At 35.2% G+C, this 20,145-nt stretch overlaps 1 protein-coding gene and 1 long non-coding RNA gene across 6 annotated transcripts in view; one reads left to right on the top strand and one right to left on the bottom strand.

The window, feature by feature from the left end:
* Positions 1-1,216: 1,216 nt before the first annotated feature.
* Positions 1,217-20,145, top strand: part of LOC147906763 (uncharacterized) — a 137,853-nt gene continuing 118,924 nt past the window's right edge. Inside the window, exon 1 of the long non-coding RNA XR_015548145.1 lies at positions 1,217-1,266. This is a non-coding gene — a long non-coding RNA (uncharacterized LOC147906763). The remainder of the gene's footprint in view (positions 1,267-20,145) is intronic.
* The window catches only part of LOC105144915 (uncharacterized), a 212,077-nt gene continuing 200,195 nt past the window's right edge, over positions 8,264-20,145 (bottom strand). For 3 of the 5 annotated variants that reach the window (XM_011054177.2, XM_011054179.2, XM_087415630.1), the window contains 9 exons: positions 17,844-18,140; positions 17,237-17,601; positions 16,630-16,926; positions 14,827-14,967; positions 14,279-14,462; positions 13,913-14,209; positions 13,168-13,778; positions 12,536-13,048; positions 8,264-12,402 (listed from right to left, as the gene is read on the bottom strand). In XM_011054177.2, the coding sequence (XP_011052479.2) occupies positions 12,088-12,402; positions 12,536-13,048; positions 13,168-13,778; positions 13,913-14,209; positions 14,279-14,462; positions 14,827-14,967; positions 16,630-16,926; positions 17,237-17,601; positions 17,844-18,140 (3,020 nt within the window). In that variant the 3' untranslated portion in view covers positions 8,264-12,087. The remainder of the gene's footprint in view (positions 12,403-12,535; positions 13,049-13,167; positions 13,779-13,912; positions 14,210-14,278; positions 14,463-14,826; positions 14,968-16,629; positions 16,927-17,236; positions 17,602-17,843; positions 18,141-20,145) is intronic. The other 2 variants (XM_011054178.2, XM_087415631.1) reach the window with 1 other exon arrangement.

The following is a 20,145-nucleotide window of genomic DNA, read 5'->3' as shown; positions in this document are numbered from 1 at the left end:
TAACATCCGTTTATTCGCTCTGCACCACGTGGATGTTCCACCACGTGGACATATATGTTTCGTATATACAACCATTTTATACAATTGGATATAATGTTACCATTAAGTTATTGACTGGACTTTCTTTTCTGATTACCTTGATTACCCTTTCTTGCTGTTAAACGAAGAATTGGTTTGGATCTACAATTTATATACGTTTTTATAATTTGCCTCAGTATACATGGTTGAATTTGTAACACATATTGTAATTGTGGAGATGATCCAATTAATACATTTTTTATACCATTACCGAAATTAATTTCTAAATTTTTAATATGTTCATATAAATTATTTTCAAAGGTTTTTATTTTATTTATAAACACGGCTGATGAAGATTTAGTATGGTCGGGAAACGTTCCGTAAAATTATAATAAAAGAATAATAAAGCTTTACTGTTTATTTTTAGAGCTCGTTTATTGAAAAAAATGACCTGGTAAAAGCTCTTTATTTTATTATGTGAAATTTATACGAGCGAATTATCTAATATATTTTTTATTGTAATATATTTTTTATTGTAATTAAATAATTATATATTCTATAAAATAATTATATAAAATAATTCTATAAAATAATTATATATTCTCTAAAATAATGATATATATTTTTTAAAATATTGATATGTATTCTTTAAAATGTTATTAATTATGTATATTCTCTAAAGATCTTAGCAAAAATAAATTTGTATAACATTTTAAAGTAATTTTTAAGTAACTCTCCTTTTATTTAATTTAGATAAAAGGAGAATTACTTAAAATTTAGAGAGAGATAAAATGATTATATATATTCTCTAAAATAATTATATATATTTCTCTAAAGAAGATCTTAGCAAAAATAAAATTGTATAAAATTTTAAAGTGATTTTTAACTTGTTAAAATGACATAAAAGAAAAGTTATTTAAAAATTATTTTAAAATTTTCTACAAATTTATTTTTGCTAAGATTTTCTCTAGAGAATATATATATAATTATTTTAAAATATATTAGTTGTTTTATATCTAATTAAATAATGGATGCAAAATTTATTTCTAATTAAACAATGGATGCTTACAAAAATTGTATTTTCAAAATTGCATGATTATTTTTCAGCAAACTGCATGCGTTCATATAGCAATTATTTTTTAAAGTAATGATTATTTCCTTACTCTGTTTTAATTTGGATTTTAATTTATTTATTACAGAATCGTCATAGCGACATTGCAAATAACTCCACTGTTACGCATCGGATTGGTGAGTGATGAATCAACATTTTTATTGGGTAACGGATGTATGATAATTTTATTAGTATATTATGTACATACCTGAATACATGTATGCATAGATTTAATAACGATATACGGACACATATATGTATAGCATTGCATACATCCGTTTCCTTAAAATGAACAAGTTAAAACTTATTGATATCGTGTGTTTGTTTTATTTTATTGTTATTCGAATAAATTTAGTTATGTATGCCTGATTCTCTGATGAATCTTATAGATCCAAATTTCTAAAGATTAGAAAAAAGAGAAATTAAAAGAGAGATTTTAGAAAGAGAAATTTCAAAAAACTAAATTTGGAAATTAAGCGAGATAATGTGACTAACTTTGAACTTATAACAAGAGCATTGATTTATTCGCACAATTGTAAACTTACGCTACACTTAGAGCCTACGTATAATAAACCTAAATGATTGATATATACAGAATCATACAAAACAGTTAATCCTCAGAAAACAAAATCGCGTCGGTTTGTAATTCTTTCCACACATCTCTCCTTCTCTCTTTTTCATGAATTATTTACATGAATTATTGCGCCTTTAGCAGGCAGTTATATAAATAACGATAAATTTTTTGGTGTTTTCTGTACACGTCTCAAGAACGGCGCCAAAGATCGGCAGTTTTCTACATGCGATTCTCGATATCGAGAAAGATAAAGCTAGTAGTGATGGAATTACGAGCTATCGCATCCGTTGATAGTAATTCTGTTTCTGTTGGAAACTGGTTCAGCCTCGTAATGTTCGGATCTGCCGTACAGTCTTCTTGAGTGGCCGTATCTGTTACGAATACATATCAATTTATATAACACGATATCAATCCTATTTAATAATTACAAAATAAACTTCGCTCATCAACACATCTGGTTGTGAGAACCGTAAGATAGACGTATTCTTCTTTACAGCCATAACCGTTAAGGTATGCCAATCTTACAGTTGTCGCATTCGTACTATAGTTCTTGTAACCAAAAAAATGTATTGATGGGCGACTTTTGGTCATGGCAACCGTAGCCATTTTTTTCCGTGTGTATACATTATACACTTTAATAAATTTTTGATTCGCTGTCTATAGTATGTTTTAAAATAGTTTTAAGCAATTAACTCTTTGTAGACTCCGTTTGGAGTCTTTTATTTCATAAATTGCTTGATGAATTTTTATGAAACTTGGCGTGTAGGATAATTTGATAAAGCTTTATTTGAATTCAACTAAAAATTCAAAAATTCAAAATAGTAGATTCAATATGACGAACGGAATTTCGAAAAAGTAATTTGATTATTATAAAACTCGGTTTTAGGAAGTTTTTAATTCCTAAGTAACATTAAGTTTCTAATTTCGCTTTGAAGATCATCAGTGCTATGTGTAAACAGTTAGTAGGTACTGATTTCCAAACTGACTTTCAAACTCAGATTTTGAATTGTGACACTAGAGTCTTTTTCATGGAGATTACTGTCTTTTTAAGATTCGATATTTTTAGGGCCTAAACACATTTAGTTATTGCAGACATTATTACAGCATTTGGTTAATTCAACAAATTTTATTTAATCAAATTTAATCGTAGTCTGTTTAACGTTAAGCTGTTCAATGTTAAGCAAACTACGGTTAAATTCAGTTAAAAAAAATTTTTTGAATTAACCAAATCTGCAAACGACTAAATATGTTTAGTTAGAGGAACAAATTTTGTTTTCTCAGCGTATAAAGATAAATTGAATATTCGGGAGGGTAACTTGCTCGCAATTTGCGAGTTCTTATATTTTTTGAAATATTGCTTATTTAAAATATAAAAATAACTAATAAACAACAGGGCCAATAAGAGCCAGCGCGGCTAATCAAGCGCAAGATCTTTTGTACAAAATCAAAATTTGCGCTTGATTATTCGCGCTGACTCTCATTAGCCTTGTTATTAGTTAATTTTTTTATATTTTAAAGATTGAAAGTCTGTTTTAATTATTATTATTTATTGCTTATTTATTTAATATGAGCGCGATTTAGTTATCCCGTTGAATTCATCAGTACGCGATGATTAGGCATTAGCTGCGTTCAGCAAAGAAAGCAGCTTTACAAATATTGTAAAATTCTTCAATATGTGATTGATTTATACATTTAAATCCATAAAGAACCAAAGTACAATCATATTGAAGAATTTTAAATTTACAAAGTTGCTTTTTTTGCAGCCATTAATGTATTCGCGATGTTATTACACATTTATAGTAATTTAGTTAGGAATACACGGATAAAGAAGGTAGAGATAGATGAATAGGCACGAATAAATGAAAATACGGGTAGGTAGAACGATAAGTATGAATAGATAGAGACTGTATAGGTAGGGACAACGTATGGAGAAGTAGGGGTAAACTCAATTTTAAATTAAAAAATTAAATTGTTACAAAATTATAAAAATTAAATGACATTTGAATAAATTTCGCGATCGGAATTAAATGTTATTTTAAAAATAAAGATAAAATAATTATGTGATTGAACTAAAAATATCCCATAATAAATCTAACTATATATAATATGTAGGTAGCGACACGTAGACATCACGTGTACATACTTGATAATTGGAAAGGGAGGATTAAAAAGTGAATAAAATTTTAAGTTAATTTTAAATTTTATTTAATTATCAACATCTCGTTCCAATTTTATCAAATATGAAAATAAATCAAATTAATTTTAAATTTCGTTGAATTTTCTGTTCCCCTGAAATTACTTTTTTTTTGGTAAAATTCTATACATGTACAAGTTACGTAACGCGTTAATATTGCAATTAATTTTATTACAAATAAATGTATGTATAATAGTATTAGGTATGTGAAATACAAAAAATGTATGCATACTATATCTAAATAAATGCCATTATATTTACTTTTGTAATTTGCACAATGATTGCTAATAAATTATACATTTATTGAAATGTATATATTCATACTGAATATTTATTCAATACGACAATAAATAGCACTTATCTTGTCGTAGTAAATCAGATTGTTACGTTATTGATGTAAATTATACGAAATCGGCGAAACATATGATGATAAAAATTATTTAATGATTTAACAAGTGTGATAATTATTTCATTTGAAATTTTTTTTAAATTGGGGTTCTATTTTGAGCATCAGAAAGTTATTAGTATTTTCGAGTGACTTCTAAATTGAATTAAAAATTTTATATTTAAAATAATTGATTTTCTTCGTATTTAGTACACAAATTTATTAAATAAGTCAGTAAAGATTGGAGCTTTAACTGAATCAATGGTTAAATATTAACATCTTGCTTTTTTGACATTTATATTTTTATCATTACAAAATAACAAATATATCATAGTGATTAATTTATTATATGCAATAACGTTGCTATCCCTTGCGTCAGATAGATGCTAGTGAATGCGTAGAAATTATTTTCATCATGGAAAATTATTCCTCATCGCTTTCCGCAAAATCCATTCGCAAAGTTTAATTTGGTGTCCCGTTGGAGATACTTGTACATGATATTATAATCCCGTTTTCTCGTCAATTCCTAAGAAGTAATAATTTTGTCAATGAGTCAATGACAATTAGCTATATATTTTAAGGACAAGTTACGAAATTAATTCAGTGCTATATTTTAGAATACAATTTTCATTGTTTTCTTAATTTTACTAAATGTTCTCTCACTAGTAATAATGTTAGAAATACACTGTCTTAATGACAATGGGAATTTAGTATGATTAATATGGATATATAATGATTATTTGTCTAAATCCAAATAATTAAGTAAATAAATTTAAGTTTTATACAAATAATTTGCTTATTTTTCGATGATTGCTTTATCAAAAATGTGGTTACGAATGTGTATATTTATGTAATTTGCTAATTGTTATTTTAAAAATCGTTTTTAGGAATTGGACATCCCGCCAAGGACATTATTAATTATTCATTTATATATATATATATATATATGTATACACTTTTTTATAATAAAATACATGCAGATATTACGAGATTATATTTAACGAATTTTGATTTTTGTAACTTAGATAATTTTTACCAAAATGCTTTATATTTTGTTAATAATGTTATCGTGAATACACGAATTTAGTTAAAATTGTATGGATACAAAAAATTCGAGATAAGTCGAATAGGTACCCTCATATTAGCGGGACATTAATAATTAAAATTTTTGGAAAATACAAAGAAATAAGAAATTGTTAAATTTTATATAATACATTTTTTAGTATAAAAGTATAGTTCTTTAAAATCCCGTTATTATCAGGTTCGATTTATCTCGAGCAATTGGTATCCAAAAAACTTTTGTACCCATACATATAAAAAATTACATTAACGCATGTATTTTATTATTATTAAATATATTCCTTCGTAACCACTATTCCGTAAGGAAATCATTCTATCCGTTTATTTTTAATCCGAGATGATTTTTAGTGATGTATGGCAGAACATTTTCTCGCGAATTTTAATATTATATTAAATATGTAATAAAAATGGTAATTGTAATTGACATGCTATTAAAATTATTACTATCGTAAGTAGTCTGAAAGATTCGGGATTCACACCCTCCTGTAACGAGATCATTGATATTTGACGGATTGCTGAACTTTTCTTTGCAAATGGATCTTATGAATTTTACGAAGAATCAGAATACATTCAGTTCGCTCTCTACTATGAAAATAGATTGTTCTTCCTTGTATCGAATACTAATCAGCGTATCGCAAGACGAAGGAACTTTGATTATTGAGATAGTTATCTTGATCGTGAATTTGTGAAAAAGCTGTTATAAATATATTAATGACTTTTTATCGTGATATTCTTAAGTTATATTCACAAATTAATAATTATTAGTAAATACAATCTAATCGTTGTTAATATTTCTTCTGCGTTTATCAATATTTCATTTATTTTTTAAACATTAGTTTAGAAAAATTTATGTTATCTTATGTATTTTCGACGTTTTCGTATAATGCCGCATTACTCAAAAACTTTGTTGATTAAGCTCCTATATTATTATTTTTATTATATTTTGAATAGCATTGATAATTGTAAATAATTATTATAAATGTAATCGAATTGTATAAAAGATTACGATAAAGAATAATATTAAAAAATTATTTTGCAATTTCATTAGCGAAATAAAATAGTTTGACGTAAAAATAAAAAAATAAATTAAAGATATACTTACCTGCAAAAAATAAATTTATTAGTAGTGCGTTTTTTTTATGGGTGAGTATTCTTATAAAGAAAAGAAGGGTTAAATTGGCCGATAAAAGTGAGGGGAGGGGGAGAGGTGGAGGACTCCTATCACTCGTTTTTGCTAAATTATTAAATTGATAATATATGTTTAGAAAAGTTTGAATTTATTAAAAGTATCTATAATTACTAATAATTATAGAGACTTTAATACATACTATTGATTATGTTTGATAAAAACTGAAAAATTGCATAAAAAACATAACTTTGTATTAGGTGTTGGAATTAATTCGTAGCGTTTTACAAGTGATGGGAAGTACTTTCATTAATGTATTTTTTAATGCTCATGTGAAATAAATAACATTCTTTCATTAAAAACGCTACGAATTAATTCCAACACCTAATAATTTTATAGGATATTATAAGATAAATATTCTCTCTCTCTCTCTCTCTCTCTCTCTCTCTCTCTCTCTCTCTCCGACAAGATAAGACAAAATTCACTAAATTAACTTATTTGAATTTTCAATTTCATTTATTAAAATTCAACAATTTTTATTTACATATGCAGGAGATGCGAAATTAAAATTTTTTCGTTCAAGGACTTAAATTATCCCTCCTATGAATAGTTGGCAGGCTCTATTCTGAGGATTTAGTACAGAGACGAATTATATCTACTTTCGACGATACGATTTTATCGATAGTGTCAGAAAATGTATATAGTCATGTAGTTCCCAAACTGAAAATGGATGTACTAGCGCGGATAGTATACGGGGAATTTCGACGATAACAGGAAAAACGCTAGCATAGCCTCTCTCAAGTTTCTCTCTGATATTGGCGATAAAATCACAGTCTCGAAAATAAATAGTGCAAGTCCATATAAATTGTTTTAAAAAGTATTAATATAAATTATACTTCGACTGGATTATTTAAACATTTTATAAATATAAAAATATACGTATTACTTAAAGTTTTATAACAAAATTCTTCAAGATATGACTTCAATAAATTTTATTTATTGTTAAATATTAAATGTATCATGATAATAAGCATTACTAATTAAGCATTAATAATTAAATGTATCATGATAATAAGCATTATTATAATAAGCATTGAATTGATAATTCAATAATTTATTACAAAAAAGTAATTAATTAATGATAACAATGTTAAATAACACGTTATTTTAGTCTTTAATCCAAAGAAAAGAAGACCGCCGATTAGAATTGGCGAGAGTGGAAGGCCTCTTAGAAATCCTTTGAAATTACTAAGTACTCTATCACTACATTTAAATATTTTATTAACATTAAACTATTTAATTACTACTAAAAAAAAAATTATAATTCTACGTAGCACAACTATGGCGCACTAGATATGAATTAATTCTTACAACATTCAGCTTTTATACATTTACAATGTACATATTCTTTGAATATAGGATTAGTTTCTATTACTGTAAATATAATTAATTTATTTTTTGAAATTTTTTTTAATGCACAGATATCATGGATAAAAATTGAATGTTAATATCAAATATCTAAATTCTAAAAAATCGATGAAGTATTACAAGAATCCGTAAGAAAGATGTACTATACAAAATTTTAAGAATTTTCTAATATTTTCAAGAATTACAATTTCGAGAATTCAACTTTTCGAATTAAAATTCTTCAAAATGAACACTGTCAGGAAAATATACTGAAGAGACTGCGCTATTTAAAATTCCAAGAATTTTCCACATTTTCAAGAATTGCAATCCGAGATGGGAGGATGGGAAGACAAAGAATGAAATAACACTTTAGCGAATAACTTTATATTTATTTATTTTATTCAAATGGAAGGCAATCGATAAATTCGCAACAAATAAAAATAAATAACACTCTCTCTAGCAATAATTACGTGATCGTTACTTAAGAGTATATCATTACAATAAATTCAATGATACTTAATAACAAAAAACTTATATGTATACCACTCCTCACGCGCGGGTGCGCACGTAATGCGCATACAAAGTGTATATATACGTGTTCGTGTGTTTTTATGTGTATATGTGAGTACATGTTTTGTGTGTGTGTGTGTGTGTGTGTGTGTGTGTGTGTGTGTGTGTGTGTGTGTGTGTGTGTGTGCGATGCTACTGCATCATTTTTCTGTCGATGCAACTGCGCGGTTCGTTATATACTCGACGAAGCTATGTATACATGTATAGATGCAATCGGTTTACATACTTTACACCTTGCTTGGCTGCCTTTACTCCGTCCTTGTTCGCACTCGCGAGTCATAAAGACTTATTACTCATACGGATACGCACATACACTGCAGATGCACCACACATGACAGACTACCAGATTCGCACAGCCTGACAGATCGATCAATCATCGGCAGAATCATGATGAACGACTCAAACTTAAAATAATTTCGCGATTGCAACGTTTCCAAGAATGGTGGCTCGAGTTGCGACGCGAGTTCGATAAGATAGGGATGCGGCGTTTTATGATATGATCTTTTTAATTAATATTGCCTTTTAATTACCCTAAATAAATTCATTATATGTCAAGCTCGCTACTACAAAACACACACAATCTCTTCCGTTATATTTTACACATTTATATATATACAGTATTTTACAAGAGAACAATAAAATCCTTATTGTCATGAGGCAACGGATGGTGACGAGTGTGACGATTTTCTACATAATGCTTGTAGCAAGGGATACTTTTCTTTTTGGCACCTTCGTTTCTCACCCCGATGCCATGTTCCGTTTCTTGTGACAGATGAGTTTGATAGGCCGCATTTATCATTTCTAAAAGCCTAAGACAACGGCAGGAAGCAATATGGTAGCGATATCTTAAATGCAGATATTAGCAAAACGTGATTAAAAAAGCAGCCTTTACAACAAATCTGCAATAACGCTGCAAATTGATTGATGCCTCGCGAGCCGTTTGCTACGAGTAAAAAACGGTACCTTGGATGCTGTGCAACTTACAAAATATATTTATAAGCGATCGATTCCCTTGACATGATAAATACCGTAAATTATGAAATTCATAAGATTTACAGAATCAACGCTTACTGTAATTATTCGATAAAAAAAGAATGTTTCTGCAACTGGCTCTGAGAACTAGAGCAGGGGAGGGAAGAAGACAGGAAGACGAACCGGTTCCTTTAATTAAATGCATTGAGTTCCAGCTTAATTATTTCCGCGCGTGTTTCAAACGGATTCGGCGATGCGTTACGGGCGCACGATCGCGCTCCTCGCTTCCTCTGTCAGGGCTCTCGCGTACACGGAACATGGCAGTACCTCGAGGTCTTTAGAATTCTCCATGAAGCGTGAATATGTTTGGAATGTTGCATTTTTTTCGTTTGCTCTTTCTCTGGTGAATGCGGGAGAGGAAATGACGATCGCGGACCAATGTACCGTGTTTCGCTAATGAGATTGTGGGAACACACCTCACTAATTTTCTCACATTCAAAAAAACTAACAACTTAAATACGGCATTCTCTCTTTATTCGTATTAAGTAACGCTAGTTCCGCGTGGAACTAAAAAGCTCGCAAGAAAAAACAACACTTCGAGGCACGTTGGTTGCGAGGAAAATTCAGAACGTTGCGGTATCATTACAAGTGTTTCTTTAAAAAAAAGAATCAAAACAACCGCGACGTTTTATTTTATTTTATTACTTCTTTTTTAGAAAAATCATCGATCGCTGCGTATTGGGGTTTCGATTAGCACCATCGCTGTCCATAAACATTAATACGTACCACATGTACTAACTTAAGGAAATCTCAAATTGTAACTTTAATGTTACTTATTCGTTACTTATTATTTCATAGAGACATAAACATGAAGTTTCACGCTGCAATAATATTACCCACGAATTTCGAGATACCCTGTATAAAAAGTAGTTCAGATATAAAGTCAAGTATTTCAAAAATTAATAGAAGTAAATATAATATTCAGATATTTTTCATATATCTATTCAAAGTACAAATATTTTGTGTAACTTTTATTCAAAGATACGATTTATCATCATTTGTTTTGTCACAATTAAAGATTTCCTTGCATTTCATCAGGCAAGCAATACGCTCTTTAAGATACATCTCTCTCTCTCTCTCTCTCTCTCTCTCTCTCTCTCTCTCTCTCTCTCTCTCTCTCACATACACACACACACACAAACACACACACACGCGCGCACGCGCGCACCACACACGCACGCACGCACGCACGCACGCACGCACGCAAATACATACAAGCTCTCGTTACCGAGATCGACATCGCGGTCCCTCGTCGTTACGTCAAAGTCCGAAGCCGCTTGGTCTCCGAGGAACGTCTCGGAACAGGGCAGAACAACATTTTTTTAACCCACAAAGCAACTCTCGTGTGACACATAATGTTCCGAGACGGAATCCTTCGATTACGATCGCCCGTGGTGCGATGTGCGTAATGGTTGCGGCTCGCGACACGCATGGCTTCGATCTCTCTTGTTCATACAGTTTGGAAACATGGAATGTCACAAAACAACAAAAAGATTACTAGTCGCGGTGGAAAGATCGAAGGACCGCGCCGTGATAACCGATCCCGGTAGCGATTGTGTAGCTCGCTCGCGCACGCAGCCATTCCTACGATTTCATTGCTATTATGATTATCGATTAAAATACGCAATAATTCCTAACATCACATGCTCTGTGGCTTAGAAAATATGTATAGCTGCGCTGGAAGGCCCCCGAACTCGCGTATTCAAACGTTACACGACTCGTAGACGTCAGGCGCACGTAGAAGTATATTTTACATATGTGTATACGTATGTTTATATGCGTATGTATGCATATCTTTACAATAATTATTGTTATATTAGATTCTGTAAGTGTTTAATTATGCAAAGTTATGTTAAGATTAATTACGATTGCGGGAGGGGGGCAGGCATTTGGAAACAGAGGATTATCCGAGGGATCATATACGCAATGTTTTCTCGTCTCCTTGATTTGACACACACGCTATTTCTCGCAGTTATTAAAACCCAAGCAACACACGACTGGATAGTAAAAACTAGCTTAAAAAACCTGTCGTAAGCTGACTCTTTGGGAGAATTTTGAAAGTTGATTTCGGTCCTGAAACTTTAGGTCCTTTTCTTTTTTTATATACGAACGGCATGCACACACATATCGCTATTTTAGATTTTAGTTCCAAGAAGAAAAATATTATATATATATGTAAATATTTTTCTGATAGACCACCAATCAAAAGAATGACGTGCGTTAGTGTTCATTGATTGAAGAAGACCGAAAGATGACACGTGTGTCAAACACTGGTCCATAATTCGACAACTTCTCTCGTTCTTAATTCTTAATTACGATAACGATCCGCGCGATTATGTACCTATTTTTTAAAGTAGTTATACTTTCAAAATCAACATTTCTCGTCTTGACGTGCGTATAAGTACACATAATGTCGGTTACAAGATGCATCAGAGACAAGAATGTCATGAAATAGCTTATATAAAATGCATTGTACAGACCTCAAGCAACGCAATCATTGTTCGCTTTTCTTTGTCTATCTCGAATTATACTTTTGATTACCTGCCGAGAATTAAGTACATAACGCCGGATTGTAAAAGAGTATCTCGGGCTAGGTCGCAAAGTCTACCTTATCCCAGGTCATTGGAGATAAGTCGGACGACATCTTGAAGTCAGAGTCCTCCATGTTAAAGAGATCAAACGAGTACTGACTGCTGCCTAATAATGGGTCATAGATATCTGTAGATGAGAGACTGATTGATGGAGTGTTAGACTGATGGTTGGACGATGGCATTGTAGCTGAAGGCGGTGGTGATTGCGGCATTAGGGAATCCAACCAATCAGGATCGTCCATATCCATCGGCATGTCGCAATCCAGTTGAACGAAGTCCATTGGATCCAATGTTTCCAAGTCCAATCCCAGTTCCTGAAAAATATAATATTAATTTGAATAACTGCTAATTCCATTTGTACTTTTGTTAATTATATCATAATTATTTTGATTATTACAAAAAATAGTTTTGTTCTTCTTAATAAATTTCCTCTCTAAAGAAACATACTTTGAGATCTAAATTTGCATTATCGGGAGTCACTTCTTGTGGTGGTTGAGGATCTGGGGAAGCTTGTTGCACTGATTGAGGACTGAGTAACATCGTGGCGTCTAGCTCCGCTTCGGAGGTTAGAAGATCCGTGCCGAAGGCAGTAATCTCTTCCTGCTGTTGTAGCTGTTGAAGTGCAGTAGGTAACTGAATGGAGAATGCGGTTAATGGTAATGGTGGCGGTGGCGGTGGTGCTGGTGTCGATGGACTCGGACAACCACTCTGAGATACCTCCATCGGTATCGGACTAATCGGACTCATTGGACTGGCGGCCGTAAAAACTAACGATTGAGTTGGATTGTCCGCCGGCGCGGTGAAGACCAGATTTGGCTGTAGCTGGCGATTTGGAGTCGTGGGAGTAGCTGGATCTTGCGCGGCACTTGGTGGTAGTTCGCCATTCTTGATCAGAATCTCCAATACGTCGTCAACTACTTGACTTTTTATGTGACTCTTTTGAACTGGTTCGATTTTGACCTGTAAATAAAATGCGACAAATGACAAAATTATTCATATATATGTATTAGAAGAATTTGAACATTACAACTTTTATTACTTATTACTGATTATAGAGTTATAATATAAAATAATTATACCTTCAGCAACTTAGCAGCTTCGTCGTACTGCGGTGGCGGTGGTTTGATGTCTTCAGTAGTAGTTGTTTGTTGTTGCTGCTGTTGCTGCTGCTGTTGAACCTGCGCTTGCGCCACGAGAGCACCAAGAAGTGAGCCATTCAGCTTTGTCGGCTTCGCCAAATTTAAGACGATGGCCGTAGGTATTTGGACAGTAGTGCTGTTCTTAGACTGATTCTTCTTGTTGTTAATCGCGGTCAGAGTCGCAGAATCAAGAATAGCAGTGGCATTGTTTGGTTGCGCTTGCAGAAAAGCTGCAAGACTCGCTTTCGCGTTGATTTGATGAATCGTAGCTTGTTGTGGTTGCGTTTGTTGTTGGCTCTGTTGTTGTTGCTGCTGGTGTTGTAGTTGTTGCTGTTGTTGTAAGTGCTGAAGCTGCTGCAGATGCAAAGCCAATTGTTGTTGTTGCATTTTATTTTGTATATGTTGCTGAAGTGCCAGTTTCTCGGCGCGCACCGTGGTTGGTTGTGTTTGACGAATCTGCTGAAGCTGTTGTTGCGACTTATACAGCTCGCGCTGTAATTCCTCTATCCGTTTCCTCTGCACCTTGATGATATCATCTCCTGAAACACGAACTGTGTCGTAAAAACACCCACGTGTGCTGTCTCTCAAATCAACAGCCTCGCTCGAAAGTCTCATCGTTCCTTGCGCGCACACCAAACACTTAAAGTGGTGCTTAATCTAACGAAGAGATATCGAGACGTTTTACCTGGTGGACTCAACGGGTCGTCGTGCTCGCTACTGTGGGGCGAGGCCGTTCGCGGGCTGCTCGGCTCATCCTTCACAATAGAACTCGGACTCTTGACCTGAGAGCTAGAATCATCCGTTGCCATCGGGCCAGGTGTGTCCATCAGGATATGACCCATGTGTGTTACGTGTGGTCCAGTAGAGTTAGAGATCGAGTTGCTGCTGGATTCTGTGAAGGGCTTTAATCGCTCGATCAATTGCGGCTTCGAGCCCGACACTGGCAGATTCCGTCGTTTCAATTCTACCTTTAGGTCGCTCACTGTAAACGCGACACACGAAATTATTTTCCGATTCTTGCGACCGATCTTTCGATGCGATTTCAATATACCTTTCATATCTTCTAATTTGCCCAAAGGCCTCAGTGGGGGCTGTTCCGAAGGATTGTTCGAAGAATTCGACGGAGCCGGGCTGGCAGCGTTCGCGCTACTTCCGCTCACGCTACCAGCATCGCTCGCGCCGCTACTTGTCAGCGATAGCGGCTTCTGCGCGGCCGGCAAGATGATTTGAGGATACTAAATTAAAAGAAAAAAAAAAAAGATTTTTTAAACTATTTTTATGAATTTGAAAAGCAAATATTTGAGAGAAATGATTTTTTTAAAAAAAGATAAAAATTATTTATCTGAAATTTTATATATATATATATATATTAGGTGTTGGAATTAATTCGTAGCGTTTTTTAATGAAAGAATGTTATTTATTTCACATGAGCATTAAAAAATACATTAATGAAAGTACTTCCCATCACTTGTAAAACGCTACGAATTAATTCCAACACCTAATATATATATATATATATATATATATATATATATATAATTTTTTTCGCTTGTAAAAAGTTTTGCTGTAATGCGCGTGCTATAATGCATGCATCAGTACCTTATGCTGCCACTCGAGCTGCCATTGGAGGAACAGCTGTTGCTGTTGTAGAAGTAGCTCATAACTGGTCTCACCGGGTTGCGCGCCGCCGAGACCGGAAGTGTTAGACGACACTGGTGCCTTCTGCGCGTTTGGCGGTCCCTATAGTAAGAATCATTACGTAAAGAAAATATAAAAAATGCAACTCGCGCTTGACCATTTATTATAACAAGTTGTACACGATTCGCAACCCGAATAAACCCCGCCTTTATGCTTCTCGCTTTACGTAACGTTGCTCGCGACCCGTGAACAGATTTGAAATATATTTTCCTGACATCACTGTCTGGCGCCCAGTGAAGAGGAGACCAAGGTAGGTAGGTAGGTGACGTAGCTCTTCGGTTCAGGCCAGGCCGAGTGATAAATGATACATCAAGATGTTTTCTGCGCCCTCATTTGCACGCCCATTCCCGGTTCGCTTTCACACCGGCCACGCTATATCTCGGATGTTTTGGGGCCCGTGCGCTGTTCGGGGTCCAGTGGCTTGATTCGGCTCGGCGTCTATCGGAGTCTGGGGGAGAAGACCCCGCGCAGCCCGCTTCCTGACTTCTCCGCTCTTAGGTGCAATTAGCGCTCGAATTACTCAGAGCTAACGAGGTGGGGCTTCGAGCCCTGCTCTGGGGAGATCGCGAGAGTTAATCACCCGATACGATCTACCTCCGAGGTTCCTCCAGACCCCAAGAGACTGGGGCTCTCTACGCCTTTTCGCTGCTCTCTGCGGCGGCCCACGGGAGCCGAGATTCACGGTCCATGCTCCATACTCGTTTTTACCTTGTCCTCCTCCTTCTACACGACCACCTTTTCTTGCTCTCATGTTATCCTTTTTGCCTGTCTCGTTTTTTTTGCCCCGCACGCTGGCTGCCACGCCGAAATGCGGCCCTCCGTTAGCCCACGCTGACCGACGAGCACTTCGCCACTAGTTTGTAGTATCACCCGGCCGTTCCAGGTACACGATAATTATCGCGCGCCTCTGTGTATATTCTGGTCATGCTTCGGATTAAAAATTACTTTGCACCTCTCGTTTCATCGCTTATCGAACTCACTAGTTCACGACTGAGCGAAGCATTTCCGGTAAAATCTTTTGGCTCGAGTTTATGACCGAATAATTTAGCAGTGCCGAGTAATTTAAGCTTAAACCGGATAATTTCGATGTATCAAACAAAAGTAAAAAAAATTACACAAGGAAGAGATAGAAAGAGATAGCATTATATAAATTTCCGTTTCAATAATAATATCTATTAATCTATGGATTGAATGTTTTATCGTTCTAATAATGAATTAATTACGAAATTAAGGATTGAAGCAATTTGACTTTGAACGCGCACATAATGTAAAAATCAATTTAAATTACCGCCGATTTAATACTGTATTTAATATTATTACAAAACTACTTTTGTTTAAATATTAAGAGGAAATAGTGTGTTAATCGATCAACAATTGTCTTACGTAATATCTATTACGTTTAAAGATTCACGCGATGGACCGGTGATCGTGAACAGTGATGTCAGAATCTCGATGCTTTGAAAATAATCTCGATCCTTTAATAACTTTCATCGCAATTCAATAGCCGTTCTGTGAAGACATAATGCCCTGCGTAATAAAATCGATACCTCCCGACGAGAGAACCAACAGTATCATTTTGCAACACGGCGATAAAAGAAAAACGATGTATGCCCTCGCGCTGCTCTCCTTCGTGCAAGTCACACAGAATGACACAGTTGTTCTCGTCGTCGAAATGTTGACACAATAAATTGAAAGTGAACTTACTTTATACTCGTGGAACTTGATCGTGCGGGTCTTGGGTTGGCTCTTGGTCTTCGACTTCTTTCTGTTCTTGTCCTTCCCGGGGGCGTCGCTCCTTTGGCACGTGGGGACGGCGGTGGCGGCTATCGGGCTTGGTTGGGGCCGCGGGGTGATCGCCGCCGGCGGCGGTGCCGGGGGTGACGCTATCGAGATGTTAGATAGGGGACTCAAGCTGGACGTTGTCGAGCCCAAGGACATCGGACTCGGCGCCGGCGCCAATGGTAGGAGGGTCGTCGACGGGCCATTCGTCGTTTGGCTCGCCTGTTAAAAGAGAAAGAGGTCGTCTGATGGTCTTTCAAACTTCTACAATGCAACTGACACGCGGTATCGATCGCTATTGACATAATTATGGCGACCTTCTAAATATCGGAATTACCATCGGGAATTGCGCGATTAATCTTCGTCGTGCTCGATTAACGCTTTCATTGCCGTCTAAACGTTTTAGAGATTAAGTTCGAAAAACTGCTAATTCTAATATGAGAGATGAAGCTCAATGACACGTGTCGATGTACAATCCAATAAGAAGATAAATGTTTGCATTATTTTTTGTTTTTCTGCGCTAAAACTTTACCTGTGTAGACGTGTGTTGCTGGCCGTGTGGAACTTGCTGCTGACCCTGTTGCTGCTGCGTTCCGACAACGGTGTTGCAAAGTTCGGCGAATGTCTGTATTGTCGATTCAGTAGTCGTTTGCTGGAAGACGGGAGACGTCGACGAGACCACAACGGCACCGCCGGTCGACGGTATGCTCAAGGAAACTGTGACGATGCCCGCAGAAGCGGCCGCAGTTTCCAGAACATCCGATGATCGCGACTCCAGTTGTGGTGAAGGCGCACCTTCCGAGCTCTGGGAGTCATCCTCGAAAGTGATGTAGTGGTCCGGGTGCTGGGGTTTCGTCACCTGCCCCTCGCAGGTGGCCTTGAAGGGAATGTGACCCTCTGGAGGGAGAATTTAGTCATGAAAAATCGCGTTGACATGTACACGGAAAGAACGATTTTGCTGAAGTATTTAAAAATTTAACTAGATACAGATCTAAAAATAATTTTGTTAAATCGTTAAAATAATTACTAAAATATTTAGTAGGAATCTTATGATGAGTAATGCTGCAAAAAGTTTTGATATTTTAGCAATCAGTTTGAGAGTCTTATATAATTATTTTATGGAAGCTATCGCGAGATACCTTTGACCGCCCTCTCGATGGGCTCTTCAGTATGAAGGATGTTCTTTTGGATGAGCTCGAGCGGCCCAGGTCGATGACTGAGCTGATCGTTGAGTTGATCGGCTAGCCTGGCCTTCTTCAGCATTCGCTGCCGTTCCGCCAGACTCGGATCCACGTGACCTACATCTTCAAGGATATGCTGCCGAACCAGCTCGTCTCTGCCTGGCCTCTGCTGGATCTTTGCCTTCAGCAGATCGCCTGTCTTCGCCCTTTCCAGCTGCTTCCGTTGCTCGTGAAACGCCGGTGGCGTCTTCAACGCTGCGCGCAAGGAAAAACATTCGTGTCTTTTATATCGTACTTTACTCACCCGTCTGGGCGTGATTAATTTTAAGAGCGACATTGCGCTGAAATGTCTCGGTGAAAGCTACTTCGAGTAGCTTTGAAAGAAGTCGAAACAGGGCTGTCATTACTTTCTCATTCGTAATTTTAGATTCGCAATTTTTCGGTGTTTTGATCAAATGGATTTTTCTTTAAAAAAAAAAAAGAAGAAGAAACAAATAAACGTCAAATTTCTTAGTACGCAACGTGACGCATGCAATAGGCATCAATTTCCGGAACGGTATCCGATGATCCTCAAAGGCAGCATTTTGGTGTTAACATGATGTGTCCTCAGACTCCTGCATTCCTCAACGCCGTTAAATCGGTGGATAAATGATCCCCGAAATGTGTCTCTATCACTATTTCCAGACGCGGATGCTGTCGGTGCGACGCATGTAGACGTGGACGTCGTCATTACGCGGAATAAAAGGCACGTACCCACCTACGGTCGCGTCGCCGATGTCGGCAGCGGAAATGTGAAAATACATGGGCGCCCTGGTATTTTAACCGCGTGCCGTAAGTTTCCATCCAGCCAGTCGTGGAACGGGGCACGCCGTCCGACTCTTTCCCCGTCGCCAGTTTTTTTTAGCATCTTCGAGATTAATCGTGGATGTAATTCCCTTGCTCGTCGTCGCGGCCGCGAGAGATGCAACGCGTTCCTCGTCGGATATTACTCTTCGGCTCGTTACGGAGAATTTACGGTACTTTTGTGAAGGTACGAAGGGAAAATAAAAAAGTAATGGGAGGTAGGGGTTTCTGATCTCTCGCGCAGAGGATCGCACTAAAGTGGGATATTATAAGATCGCTTATGGACCGATCTATAATTTACATCTTTCAGTACGTATGTTTCTTGCTTTGTTCTCTCAAATAATTGCAATCGTGAATTGAGTTGCCGCGCATTGGCATCATTTCTTTTTCGAAGCCATTCGCTCTAAAAAATATCGGATTTAACATTGTGCGGTGTCTATATGATTTTCACTGTGTTGGTGATTATTAACGCCATGATATGGATTTAATAACATGAGTTTTAAGTTTACATCGTGATGATATTGACACAAAGTGTTAAAAAAATTATTTATATGGTAGATAGTACATACCATACTGACTAAAAAAGCCTTAATGAACATAGATTGAAAGCTCAATCATTTCTGCGATTAATAGTTTTGTATATTAGTATTATAACTGATTTCTTGTCTCTTTTTTTATGTGTTACATACGACGTGAAAAGAAAGAGAAAGAAATTAAGATAAATAGGACTGATAAATAGGTCTATTTGAGAGAATTACAGATCTAATGAGATGATCTCTTATTCAATGGCAATAGTAACTGCTGGTTAATGTTAACTTAAATTATACTTTAGCGCCGAGACACTACTTAGATATAAGTAATCAGTATAATTACTGATTTCTGATAAAATTTTTTATTGAATCGTATGGAAACTGAATCAGAACATTCAGAACGCGATTTGTAAACACTTAAGTAAATCTTCACGTCACATACGACACATAAAAATCAATGAATTAGTTATGATACTAATATACAAAATTGTTTATATCGTAGAAACGATTAAGTTTTCCTATGTTTACTAAGTTTTCCTATTTTTACTTACCATCAGTATAATGTATATTATAATATCTATCATCATATAAATGTCAAATGTTTTTTTAACACCCTGTAGAAACATCAGGAGTTTTAAATCCATATTATATCAGTGTTAATATTTCTCTATTTAATTTTTTATGATTTTTACGTTTTTTTACATATTTTTTTTATAATATTTGGGTTCTCTGTAAAGTGATGATATCATACATTAATATTTTTAAACATCTATTGAGTATCAAGTTTCGTTGAAATTGGACTAATAGAAAAATGTATGTTGCATAGGGTTAAATGCACACCAATATTTTTTAGAATAATTTGTTATTTCCTTTGGCGAACGAGAAGT

This window comes from Acromyrmex echinatior, chromosome 18 (assembly GCF_024713525.1).
Source record: "Acromyrmex echinatior isolate Ae372 chromosome 18, ASM2471352v2, whole genome shotgun sequence".
Classification (NCBI taxonomy): Eukaryota; Metazoa; Arthropoda; class Insecta; order Hymenoptera; family Formicidae; genus Acromyrmex; species Acromyrmex echinatior.
Note: the sequence above shows the minus strand (reverse complement) of the source record. Positions and strands in the feature narration are given on the sequence as shown.